Source organism: Pollachius pollachius, assembly GCF_949987615.1.
Source record: "Pollachius pollachius genome assembly, chromosome: 2".
Lineage (NCBI taxonomy): Eukaryota > Metazoa > Chordata > Actinopteri > Gadiformes > Gadidae > Pollachius > Pollachius pollachius.
In genome coordinates this window covers 37,454,333-37,467,259 of record NC_136935.1, presented here as the reverse complement: position 1 = coordinate 37,467,259, position 12,927 = coordinate 37,454,333, and the positions used below count along the sequence as shown (strand labels likewise).

At 45.6% G+C, this 12,927-nt stretch overlaps 1 protein-coding gene across 1 annotated transcript in view; it reads left to right on the top strand.

Moving 5' to 3' along the window:
- cacna1ib (calcium voltage-gated channel subunit alpha1 Ib) overlaps positions 1-12,927 on the top strand; it is a gene marked incomplete at its 3' end in the record, with an annotated part of 112,183 nt that overhangs the window by 15,331 nt on the left and 83,925 nt on the right. The window contains exons 2-3 of the mRNA XM_079730335.1: positions 3,545-3,670; positions 8,493-8,626. Coding sequence (XP_079586461.1) covers positions 3,545-3,670; positions 8,493-8,626 — 260 coding nt within the window. The remainder of the gene's footprint in view (positions 1-3,544; positions 3,671-8,492; positions 8,627-12,927) is intronic.

Genomic DNA, 12,927 nt, shown 5'->3' with positions numbered 1-12,927 from the left:
GGGAGGGGAGGAAGATGAGGAGAGAGAGAGGGGAGAGCGAGAGACGGGAGTGAGAAGTGAGACTGAGGCAGATTCTCAGTGAGAGAGCGGCAACGATTCCTTCTGGACCCCAGCTGTTGAGAGCCGACCGAATCCCGCCACAGAGACACTTTCTTTCTCTGTACCATCATAGCTACACTTGGAAGGAATTTGTGTTGTTAAAAAGAGGTGCCCTGTCCGTCTGACATTGTTTTAGGGTGGCAGTTTAGTGTTCGTTGGCACAACATGCTGTGTTACACCGGACCCCTGGAAGGCCCCCTGGCCTTTCGCTTTAAACTCACAAATACACACCATGCAGGACCCATAAATCGTTACATCCACAACGCTATAGCTACCCAAGCTTGAAGCTTGAATCATAATGTGGAAGACAGTGGATCATTGATTTCCCCCTGAATATAATTTATATAAATGATAGTATTGGAGCAGGGTTATATAAGGTTAGTATAATCTGCTGTATAATCTGTATAATTAAACCTCTCACACATATACTTTTCTGTGGATTCAAGTTCCTAGCTTAACACATAATTAAAATACTTTTATCTGCATATGGCATGGCCGCATTGAATGAATCATTCATTGAAGGATTCCCATTACTTTAGTGTGTTACTTAAGTGTCTGCCCTATGTATTAAACAGGGTGAGGGTGAGGCAGAGAAAGAGAGAGAGAGAAAGACAGAGAGAGAGAGGGATAAGGTATGTGTCAGGGAGCGAGAGAGACTCCACCTCCAAGGCTCGGCTTCTAATTGCATCATTTTTCAGGAGTTGGGAGAGAACAAGAGACAGAGAGAATGGAGAGAGAGAGAGAAAATGAGGGAGAGAGAGTGGGGGAGAGATAAAGTGCAAGAGAGATCATGAGTGTGTGTAAACCAGGAGTATTATAGTATTTGTCCGATGTGTATGAGTGTCTTAATGGGTAGTGGTTTAAGTATCTGTGTGCTGTTAGAGGAGAAGGATATAAGGAGGGATGATGAGGAAGGATGAGGACGAGAGTAGGCAAGGAAGAGAGGAGGAGTTAGATAGGAGGGAAGAAGAGGAAAGGAGGAGGGGGAGAGAGAGGAAGAGGGATGACCCAGAGATCTCACAGTGTTACCTCACAAGACATCTTCATTACTTTGACAACAGAGAGCTGCGGCTCTGACCTGCATTCACCTCCTCCACCTTCTCCTGCTCCACACTCGTCATCCTCCCTCTTCCAGTTCACCTCTCCTTTCTCCTCCTTCTCCCCTTCTCCTGCCCCATGTATACTCCTCCAATCTTCTTCTCTCCTCTCCTCCCCCCCTTCTCTCCTCCCTCTCTTTGTTTTGCTCTGTTTCTGGAGAATATGGCCGTAATGGAGGCCCACGCTAGACAATGGTGTGTGTGTTTGTGTTTGTGGTTGATTGACAGCCACAGCATCTGTCTCATTAGTCGAGCAGAGCTGCGGAAACCAGAAAAAATATGACATCATGTTGCCGGTGTCTGTGTTTGCGAGAGAGAATGAGGCTGTGTGTCTGTGTGTGTGTGTGTGTGTGTGTGTGTGTGTGTGTGTGTGTGTGTGTGCGTGTCGGCACACCTGCCTGTGAGTGCCTTGCGGTGTATTTGATGATAAGCCCATGATCCCCTGTCACGTCCATAATTGTAGGTTCTAAATTTTAGATCAGTCAATGAAATAGTTAGACAGCGTGTGTGTGTGTGTGTGTGTTTGTGTGTGGGTGGGTGAGTGGGTGGGTGGTTGGGTGTAGGTGTGTGTGTGTGTGTGTTGGGGTGGGGGGGGGGGGGGGGGTGTCGTGTCTTGTTGTGGACGAGAGCTGAAGTAGTGCTCCCATCCGTGCGGAGAGGCTGCCTGGAGTTCCGGAAGGAAAAACGTCTCCTCCACTGGAGATGAGAGCGGGCTGAACGCCGCCCCTGATCCCGTCTCCCCCCGACTAGACTGTGGGCCGGTGCTGCTCGCTGCATATCTCCCTTTGAATTACCGCTCGTGTCAGCCACACAATGGATTCAATGTTTGATACTTTTGTGTGCGCTTCATGTTTACATATGGGGGGGATCTGTGCGCTTGTGTGCGTGGGTTTGTGCTTGTGTGTGTGAGTGTGTGTTTGTGCATATGGGTCACTCGCCACCAACCTGAGAGGTTTGGGAACATGTGTTGGTTTGTTTGTGTGTGTGTGAACGTGTGTGTGAACGTGTGTGTGCACGTGCGTGTATGTGTGTGTGAGTATGCGCTTACATGTTTGTGTGTGTTGGGGTTTGTTTATGTGTTTCTGTGTGTGTGTTTCTGTGTGTGTGTGTGTGTGTGTGTGTGTGTGTGTGTGTGTGTGTGTGTGTGTGTGTGTGTGTGTGTGTGTGCGTGTGTGTGAACGTGTGTGTGTGTGTGTATGTGAACGTTTATGGATGTGGGTGTGGATGTGTGCTTTCAAGTGTGTGTGTGTGTGTGTGTGTGTGTATGTGTGTGTGTGTGTGTGTCCTTGCATGTGTGTGTGAGGGCCAGAGCGAATCTTGAATGTGGCTTAACTCCTTGATGTCTAATCTGTGATTGGCCACGCTATGCTTCCTCTGACATGTGATCGTATCTCTGCTACTAAACAGTAGGCTGGGGGAGTTAGGGGGAGAGGATAGGGAGATGGAGAAGGTAGTAGTAGTCGATAACAACCAGTAGATCAGTTGTACCAGTTATTGTGACTGCTGCGACTATTACTCACGTTGAGTCCTCTAGCAGAGGACTTACAGCTCATTTAGATTCAGCTCATTAAGGAGTTGGTCGTGGGTTAGGTCGCTTGCTTAAGAATGAACACAATGATGGCTGAGAGTCCAAGGCCCCTAGCCCCTAGGCTATTCTGACGTGGTTGTCTAGACATAAAGATATACAACAGTAGTCATCTCTCTCCTTCTCTCCCCTCTTTCTACAAGCTTCTAATTCCAATCCATGGAGTTGCAAACTGATTTCACGAACGAGTGCTGTTCTCAGCGAGCGTGGAGAGGCTCTAATCAGGGGCTGGGTCTGAAGAGGGCAGAACACAACCTTCTGTCCGACAGATGATTAGATCACAGGTCCACCTGTCCTCATCATGTGCTGTGTCTATGGCATGATGAGACTGTATGATGAATAATAATTACTCAAAGACGCTTTGGACTTCAAAGTATTTGAGTTCATGAAAGGCGCAATCATGGCTTTCAATGGCCTCACATTACTGTATGTGAATCCTCCCAGAGTCCACTGTACATTTTTGATATTTGATATATTCCAGATCTGTAGTATTGTTAAGTAGAGTAGTATATATTCCAGATGTGTAGTATCTTATTCAGTAGTGTGTAGATTCCAGAGGTTTAGTATTGTTTATAGGAAAGCATTTATTCCAACTATGTAGTATCATATGTAGTAGTGTATATATTCCGGCTATGCAGTGCTGTATTTAGTAGTGTGTATTTTCCGGCTATGCAGTGTTGTATGTAGAAGTGTATATATTCCAGATGTGTGGTATTGTATACAGTAGTGTATATATTCCAGATGTGAAGTTTATGTTCCTTAGCCCAGGCTGTGTACGTGGTTCGAGCGCGTCACTATGATGGTGATCCTGCTGAACTGCGTGACGTTGGGGATGTACCAGCCCTGCGAGAACATCGACTGCAACTCACAACGCTGCAAGATTCTGCAGGTAGGCAGCCACACACACACAGACACACACAGACACACAAACACACACACACACTCTGTATGTGTGCATAGTGTGTATTGATCAGGCACACCACAGGGGGTGGCTTTAGAGCCAGAAGAGGACCCCCCTCTCTGGTGTGGTGGACTCCGGTCCCTCCACCACCACCGCCATCCTAGTGATACACCCACCCCACCTCTCCCGATAGCAGCATGGATCTGCTGGGCTGCGGTGCCCAGTGGGTCAATACATGCAGCTCTCAGGAAATCTATCTCCCCTTACATTTCCCTGGCGGGGCCTGAAGGAGCAGAGGACTGTTGGAACTCTCCTGCGCTCTGGCGATCCATAAGCTCTCAGACTCTCTGAGAGTCTCTCATAGTCTCTGAGTCGCTGGGAGTCTCTGAGATTCCCTCAGAGTTACTCGGAGTCTCTCAGTGTCTCTCAGGGTCCATCCGAGTCTATCAAACTATCTCCTAGAAAGCATCCACTTGCACACACACACACACACACACACACACACACAAACGCACGCACGCAAGCATGCAAGCACACACACACACACACACACGCATGGGGGCATTAGCAAACATTTGGTGCATCCATGCTGGTGCGTAACGACACACCCTCCCCCTCGACACACATCCAAACACGCATACACATTTGTGAAATAATCATATTGAAGCGGAATCGATCGGCCTTCTTATAAAGCCTTCCTCCCAGCTACCTCTACTTTCTATGTCAAAGGACAAAGATTTTGGGAAGAGAATAATGGGAAGTATGATAAAAATCGTAGCAGGCTTGGGAGTGAAAAACAAACCAAACTGATAGGAGAAGGGGAGGGAGAAATATTGGAGGGAAAATAGAGGGTGTAGAAATGTCAGAAAATGCATCTTTTGGCATTTGTGGGGCGTTTATTTTCAAATCCCAGAGGTGTGTGAACTTTACACGGAGATCGCCTGTTGTCATTCCATGCTGATGAAGGTTACAGTCTGCATCTCCAAACACATTCTGGACAAATTACCATAACGGGGGAGCGGGGGTCGGTTTTCTCTGTGAGCCAAAGACAAAGCCTCACAGCAGTGGCCATCTCACAGCAGTGGCCATTTTAATTTCCACATCAGGCCGCCTACAGCGCTCCTCCTTAAAAATGAAATTCAATTCAAATCACAGGCCGTGACGAACACATCAACTCCTCATGATAGGTCGGAGCAGGGAATGCTGGGTAATCTTCCTCCCGGTCCCGTCGCACCAGTGGGAACAGCCCCAAGTGTAATGGCGACAACTCTGATTGTTTGGGCTCTGTTTGTTTTTCGGTTGTTGGCGTTGTTGTGTTTTCTATCATCTTGTAATTAACCGCTTAATTAATACCATGATCGGAGCAGGGGGCTGATCGAAGAGGGGGGAGGGCTGGGGTTGCGTTGATGTGGAACACGTCTGATTAATGCCTAAACCAATCATTTTCAATTAAGCAACACTTTAGAGTAAACAAGTCAACAGTGAGAACAAAGAGGTTTGAAATAAAGATTAAGAAAGAAAACAAGAGGGCCGAGGGGAATGGTTTGAGCTGTGCAAGGCGTAGCTGGTCAAAACAGCCCTTGTCTAGGAAACAGGAGACCGTGGGTTCAAATCCCAGTGTAGTTTGTGGCCATTAGAGTGAAGTGGTTAGTTGTTTGACTACCTGTAGGCATCTATAAGCAAAATGCTCTAACCCATACCTAGAGAGAGAGAGAGAGAGAGAGAGAGAGAGAGAGAGAGAGAGAGAGAGAGAGAGAGAGAGAGAGAGAGAGAGAGAGAGAGAGAGAGAGAGAGAGAGAGAGAGAGAGAGAGAGAGAGAGAGAGAGAGAGAGAGAATTCATGGTCTCTTGGTTGTGAGGGTGGTTGAGGAGGAAGGAAGCATTCCGTGTGTGTGGGGGTATTTGCATGTGTGAGAATGTATATGCATCTTTGCATGTGTATGTTTGGAGGTGGGGGGGTAATTGCATTTTAGATTATTTTATAAGCTTGACGTTGTTTTGACAGACCCTGCCGTCTGGGAATTCTAAGAGGGGCCGAGCACTGGGAGGGATAGGGGAGAGGGGGTGAAGACTTGGAGGGGTAGGGCAGAGGGGGTGAAGACTGGGAGGGATAGGGGAGAGGGGGTGAAGACTGGGAGGGATAGGGGAGAGGGGGTGAAGACTGGGAGGGATAGGGGAGAGGGGGTGAAGATTTGGAGGGGTAGGGCAGAGGGGGTGAAGACTGGGAGGGATAGGGGAGAGGGGGTGAAGACTGGGAGGGATAGGGGAGAGGGGGTGAAGACTTGGAGGGGTAGGGCAGAGGGGGTGAAGACTGGGAGGGATAGGGGAGAGGGGGTGAAGACTGGGAGGGGTAGGGGAGAGGGGGTGAAGACTGGGAGGGGTAGGGCAGAGGGGGTGAAGACTGGGAGGGATAGGGGAGAGGGGGTGAAGACTGGGAGGGATAGGGGAGAGGGGTGAAGACTGGGAGGGATAGGGGAGAGGGGTGAAGACTGGGAGGGATAGGGGAGAGGGGGTGAAGACTGGGAGGGATAGGGGAGAGGGGTGAAGACTGGGAGGGATAGGGGAGAGGGGGTGAAGACTGGGAGGGATAGGGGAGAGGGGGTGAAGACTGGGAGGGATAGGGGAGAGGGGGTGAAGACTGGGAGGGATAGGGGAGAGGGGGTGAAGACTGGGAGGGATAGGGGAGAGGGGGTACTGGGAGGGGTAGGGTAATACCAATACATTTTTTTCTTTAATTTAAAAAAAAGCTTTTTATTATGCTTTTGCAAGGATGACATTCATCTCGTCAGACATTTCCTAAAGATTAAAGTGGAAAAAAATACACAACTAACCCTGTTCAAAAAATCTCCAGTCCAGTTCCAAATAGCTGGTCCTGCCCAGTCTCAGGTCTTTTGAGGACAAGTCTCATGTCAAGCCACAAGTCACTGTACGTACGACTCGAGTCCAAGACAACATGTCGAGTCCCCATCTCTGGTAGTGGCTAACTTAAAATGTTTCAGTTGCTCTATTGTGTAATAAAAACTCAAACAATCGTACCATTAAAAAGATGTTTTCACTTCCAACAACCATCCAGAAGACACATTGACAAATAGAAAAACTAAATATTTTTTCTCTATTATTTGTTTTTGCAAACTGACAATGCTGTTTCAGTCTGGTGTTAACACTCAGGACTTAACTGCACGGCACAGAGGCAGAAAGTAGAATCAGGAGAAGTATTTGCCTGAATAAAGCTTCGGCACACGGGGAATCAGTCTAGCGATCAGGAAATCAAATCATGTGAAACTAATCAAGGCAAGGGTGGACAATCCCATAGGCGGAAAACACAAGGGCAGGAAGTAAAGGTATCTGAAACGAGAGGAGATGTGTTGTAACAAAGGATACAGGAAGCAGTAAAATAATGAATGAACCATGAAAAAGTACCCTCAGAGGCAGGGTGAGACGTGACATTGAGTTTGTTATAATTTTTTTGTAAAGCTTTTTTTGTAGACATAATACTTTTTTTCAGTTAATCAAAGTTTTATTTCACACACATAGTTTTTGTTATTTCGTTAATTTTCATTAACAAAAATAGCCTGAAGGGGCTTCTGTTTGCTTGTGGAAAGAGTTTTTCTGCAGTCTTGTCAACTCTGCTCAAGAAAGGTGTCTCTTCTAGGATGACGAGCCGGGGGATCAGTAAAAGAGATCAGACGGTTATTGAGAGACATAAGAGCAGTAGAATAAAGGAGAGATTTCATGAGGTCGGGGGATATTTTTTAAAACCGGGCTTGTCGAGTAGTTTTTTTGTCTCACTCTCTCTCTCCAATCTCATTCGTCAGTTCATTGGCACTGCTGACATTTTGCATTGCCAAGTTATCCTCATAGGAGTACAACCGCAACAGAACACAAGCACAACTTGAAACCCTATGAAATGCCCTTTCAGCAAGAACCAAATGTGGGAAAGAATATGCAGGGGTTTAAAACATTGCTTTTCACACCCCATATTTTGGTTCTTCATCTCTCCTCCCTTTACTCTCTCTCTCTCTCTCTTCCTCTTTCTCTCTCTCTCTCTTCCTCTCTCTCCATCCCCTCTCTCTATCCCTTTCTCTTTCTCTCTTTCTCTCTCTCTTTGCCGACTTTGACCGGCTTGACGCAGCGCCACCAGCAGTTTTACTGCAAACAAACATTTGCCGTGAGGTAGGATGGCTACCAGGTGTTTCCACGAAGCCCCGACTCACTGTCAGGCATGGCGCAGGTGCATGCTGGATGCCTCGGTATTGGTGGATGATGTTCTATTAGCGATAAGCAGAGTCGTTGGTGGGAAGAACATCCGATCTGCCTCCCTCATAAACAAAGCAATTGTTGTTTACCTGTCTGAAACCGCCCATGTGGATAGATTTATCGAGGAAGGACTTGTTATCATGGAGAATGTGCTGCAACCTGTAGTTGGGGGAAGTGTAGATGTTCTGGAGCAGTTTTTTCCAGAAGGGCGAGCAGAAGTTGTATTCCATTGCTAGACTGAGTAAATTCCTGGACGACACAAAGGGTTTCAAAAATGCCACTATGACAGAACTTAGTATGCATCAGCATTACAGCATTACAAAGCTGCAAAGTACAGTAAGAGCTAAATTAGGTAGTCTGTCCCAATCGAAGATCATTTCAAATTAATGTTCTTATCTTTTTTCTCTTTTTTACTGCATGTTTCCGATTGTTTCTTTTTTTCTTCTTTCTTTGTTTTTGATTGTTTTGCTTGACTTAGCAAAAGAGAAAGTTACTGATTATGATTTTTTATGACATGTCGGAAAAAAGTCAAAGTCTCTATCTCCTTTTCCCAGGCCTTCGATGCGTTCATCTACATCTTCTTTGCGCTGGAAATGGTGGTGAAGATGCTGGCACTGGGGATTCTGGGTCGTCGCTGTTACCTGGGTGACACATGGAACCGCTTGGACTTCTTCATCGTCATGGCCGGGTAAGTCTTCCTATAGGACACACTTCAGTGATTTCCCTCCTTGTTAACCTTATTCACCTAGCGGCTATCTTGGGTTTTAAATGCTTGCTAGCCTGTCCCACAACGGTCTGTTGAGGTAGACGAGGAGCTAATATTACACTGTTATCATTTAGCATTTTGGTTAATATTTTATTGGCCTAGGAACTAATATAACACTATTATCATTTAGCATCATTATTTATATACTAGTGATGTAGGAATTAATATTATACTGTTATCATTTAGCATCATTATTAATATTGCAGAGGCCTAGAGATTTTTTAAACGGAAGAGGCTGGTGCATACTTTTCTATTTCTGGTCTTAACTTTATTGATCAGCAACAATCAGCACATATAATGTTTTACACATGAAAAGATATTCATATTTTATGTTGTAATTAAAAGGCATCATTACAAGTACCACCTGGAACCTGCTCACATACCCCCCAGGGCAGTGTTACTCATGCTTTTTGTATCGCCTCCAAGGTAATCTTTCAGCCAAGTACTGCTTTCACCTGAACAAAACATTATTTGTGAGGGAAACACAAGAAAATTAACATAAATAATGTATTTGCATGTTATTTGGTGTACAGATGAACATTAAAGAGAATACATGTAGCGTTTTCACTTGCATTGGCCCTTCACAACTTCTGGCCGTGAATTATATTTGATAGTTAAACGTTGCTAAGTATAATCGTCCTCTGTCAAGGAAAGTGGATTTTTTGCCATCTTTCGTATCATTCCGCAAGTAGTCCGGTAACTTATCAACCCCAGTGTACTCGGTTGCTAAGCGATGTCAACGCCTTTGGCAGTCTATTTATCTGCTGATAAACACTACGAATGCTGGTAACATTTAAATTGTAAAAAGTCACACCGTGTGAAGTTATTTTTTCGTTTTGGCAAGTAGCCGTGTAATAAGCGGGATAATGTATAGAACGTCACCGGTTATTATTAAAAATAAGCCCCTTCAGGGCGAAGCAAGACACCTCCACTTCGCATCGGTGTCCGGTTCGCTGTCGGGGCTTATTTTCCCGATAATGACCGGCGTTCTATACATTATCCCTTACATGCCTTCCTGAGCATTTATAAATGACATGTAAAGGCTCGATTGACCAATTCAAGTATGGTAAAATGATTAGTAAAGAAAAAGTATAAGTTAAGCCTATTGTGATGACTATGTGTAAATTAGCATTTATAAATTAAACTTAAAGGCTTAAATGCCTCAAGTGCCATTGCACTGTCCACACTTTAGGTGACCACACACATAAGACTTAACCAAGGCATTCTAAAAACCTGAAATCATCATGAATGGCAGCATTATTAAAGGTCCCATGGCATGCTACTTTATGGATGCTTTAATATAGATATTAGTAGGCCCCTAACACAGCATTTGAAAACGTTCCAGAAATTCAGCCGTGCTGCAGAATTAAAGCCACTACGAGCCAGTCGCACATTGAGCTTTCCCCAAACGCGCTGTTTCGGTGTCTGTAGCTTTAATGCAAATGTGGAGGAGAGAGGCGGGTCAAGGAGGAGGGTGGGGGTGTAGCCCTGAGCAGCTTGCGGCCACGGTACCATGCGCTCTGTTTACAGTGGATGTATCGCAATGGCGAGGCGCACACAGCCTTTGGCCGTGTTATGTAAATATTCTAGAACACTCCGGGTGCTCTGGCTGGAGTTCTGGAGCTCTATATCTCAATAATATCATATTATAAATAGATATCTATATCATATAATATTATTATATTATCACGGCCAAAAGCTGTGTGTGCCTCCAGATGATATTATGAATCTCAAACGACTGCGTCGGGTTCTCCAACGTCTCTGGTTCTTCCGGATTGTTGTCCGCGAGTGTCTCCCACCGGAGCCCCCCTGTCGAGGCACCACCGCCTCGGAAGCGGGCAGCGTGCCTCGCGGTGGTGGTGCCTCGCGACGGTGGGCAGCAGGCAGCGGGTTCCGGTGAGAGTCAATCGCGGGCAACAATCCCTTTCTCCTTCATTTAGTGGTTCAGGTCCTTCAGGAAGGCAAAGCCAAAGTTAATTTCCCCCATTCCTTCTCAACCATGGTTGAGATAACCCCCACTACGAGTCTCGTTGTGGAAATACCAGAGACGTCAGAGAACCCGACGTGTTCTCTGACGTTTTTGACATTTTTTTTCCATAGGGGCTGCAAGAATGAACACTGTAGTAGGCAATGCCATGCGTTAAAATAATAATAATAACAATAATAAACTAGAGGCTATATCCCAGCCTTCCAAAAAAAATCTCGTTTTAGGGTAAATGATAACGTTGGTCAAATTATTTGGGAAAGAACAGCTTATGCAGCGGTAATAAGTTGTATTTAAATCAATGCATCTGCAACACCATACAGCAAACACATATTTTCTTGACACAGACATTGTGTACAAGCCCATAACTTTTAGGATTGATGAGTATTTGATCGTGAGAAAACATTGTTTTACCGCGAGTGTGTGTTAAAAGCAATGAATGAATTTTATCTGCCAGTATAATAGCAACTTGCGTTCCGCCCACAAAGCTACTTGCGTTTAGCGCATCTCACTTGCGTTTCAGACCGTCAAAATAGGGCCGTTGTCTCATTGGCGGGCCAAATTCTCTGGGCGGGAAAGGTAGAGAAAGGGCAGGTAACTTGGCCCCTTATGACGACCTATGGGGCCACATTCCAAATCAGCACGCCTGAGCTTCCATTTTTTCAAAGGCAAGCAGGATACCTAGTGCTTGTTTTACACCAAATGCAAGCCACTGGGGGACGATAGGCAGGCAAGTGGAACTCAAATTAATATTAGAAAACCTCATAAAGTGAGATTTTCATGCCATGGGACCTTTAAGTGTTTACAAAGCTTTATTAACACACTGTAAATAGTTTGTAAATCATCACTTACACTTGATAGATGATCTCTTAAACCATTATCTTATTATGTAATAATAATGCAAAACTGATTATGAATGACTTACTAATGAGAATTCATTAAGCAGCAAAGCTTTTTGCATGTTGATTTCACTACTTCCTGCTACTTTATCAATGCTTCAAAGTTTCAGTCATTATAAAGTGCTTCCCAGTTCGGTTTTTATCATCGTTAGAAAGATTTTCCGAGCTTCCGAAATAACAGATATAATTAATTAACTTGATTTAATGAAGGGGTAATCAATTTCAACACATTTTCAAAAGAAGACGTTCGTCACAACGTTAAAACCAAAAACAAGACCAGTGTGACTAAATGTTTCTCGTACCCCCTGCAGCCCTTCAAAGCCCCCCCGTTTGAGAAACAGAGCCCTAGGGTAGGCGTGGCCCTGGGTGAGAATCACTGTCTCAGAGAGGTGGAGGGCATCTCAATCAGCGATGTGTGATATAGCAGACAGCAACGCCAAACTGAATCACTGCAAAACCATAATAAGAATAGAATAATGATTTTTGTTATTTCACTTTGGTCCCTGGCTCTATTTGAACTGTGATAACCGTCACGCCGCTGTTCAGAAGAAGATCTATTTTGGTTGCGATACTGGATGTAATTTGGGAATAATTTTCAATTCTCGGTGGCTCTCTAGCTTGCTTATTGTGAACATAAATAGGAATTTAAGCTTATACATGCTTATACATACAGGCGGGTTTCATGTGCACACACACACACACGCACACACACACACACACACACACACACACACACACACACACACAGACACACACACACACACACACCCCACACACACACACACACACACACACCCACACACACACACACACACACACACACACACACACACACACACACAGGGGCTTCCCCCTCATTCTTAATCATCCATGATTGCAGAAGCCATCAGGAGTTCATTACAGTTTTCTTTTAGCTTTCATCCCCAATTTGCCGCCTTGCAGCATCACATCCCAGAATGCCATGCGACTGCCTGACAGCATCCCCAGATCCTCTAGGCCCTAATCACCAAGGCCTTTTCTGTGTCTCCATGCACATCAAACACTGCTCCTGTGACACTCCCCGTGCACATCAAACACTGCTCCTGTGACACTCCCCGTGCACATCAAACACTGCTCCTGTGACACTCATCATGCACATCACACACTGCTCCTGTGTCACTCCCCGTGGACATCACACACTGCTCCTGTGTCACTCCCCGTGGACATCACACACTGCTCCTGTGTCACTCCCCGTGCACATCACACACGGCTCCTGTGTCACTCCCCGTGGACATCACACACTGCTCCTGTGTCACTCCCCGTGCACATCACACACTGCTCCTGTGTCACTCCCCGTGGAC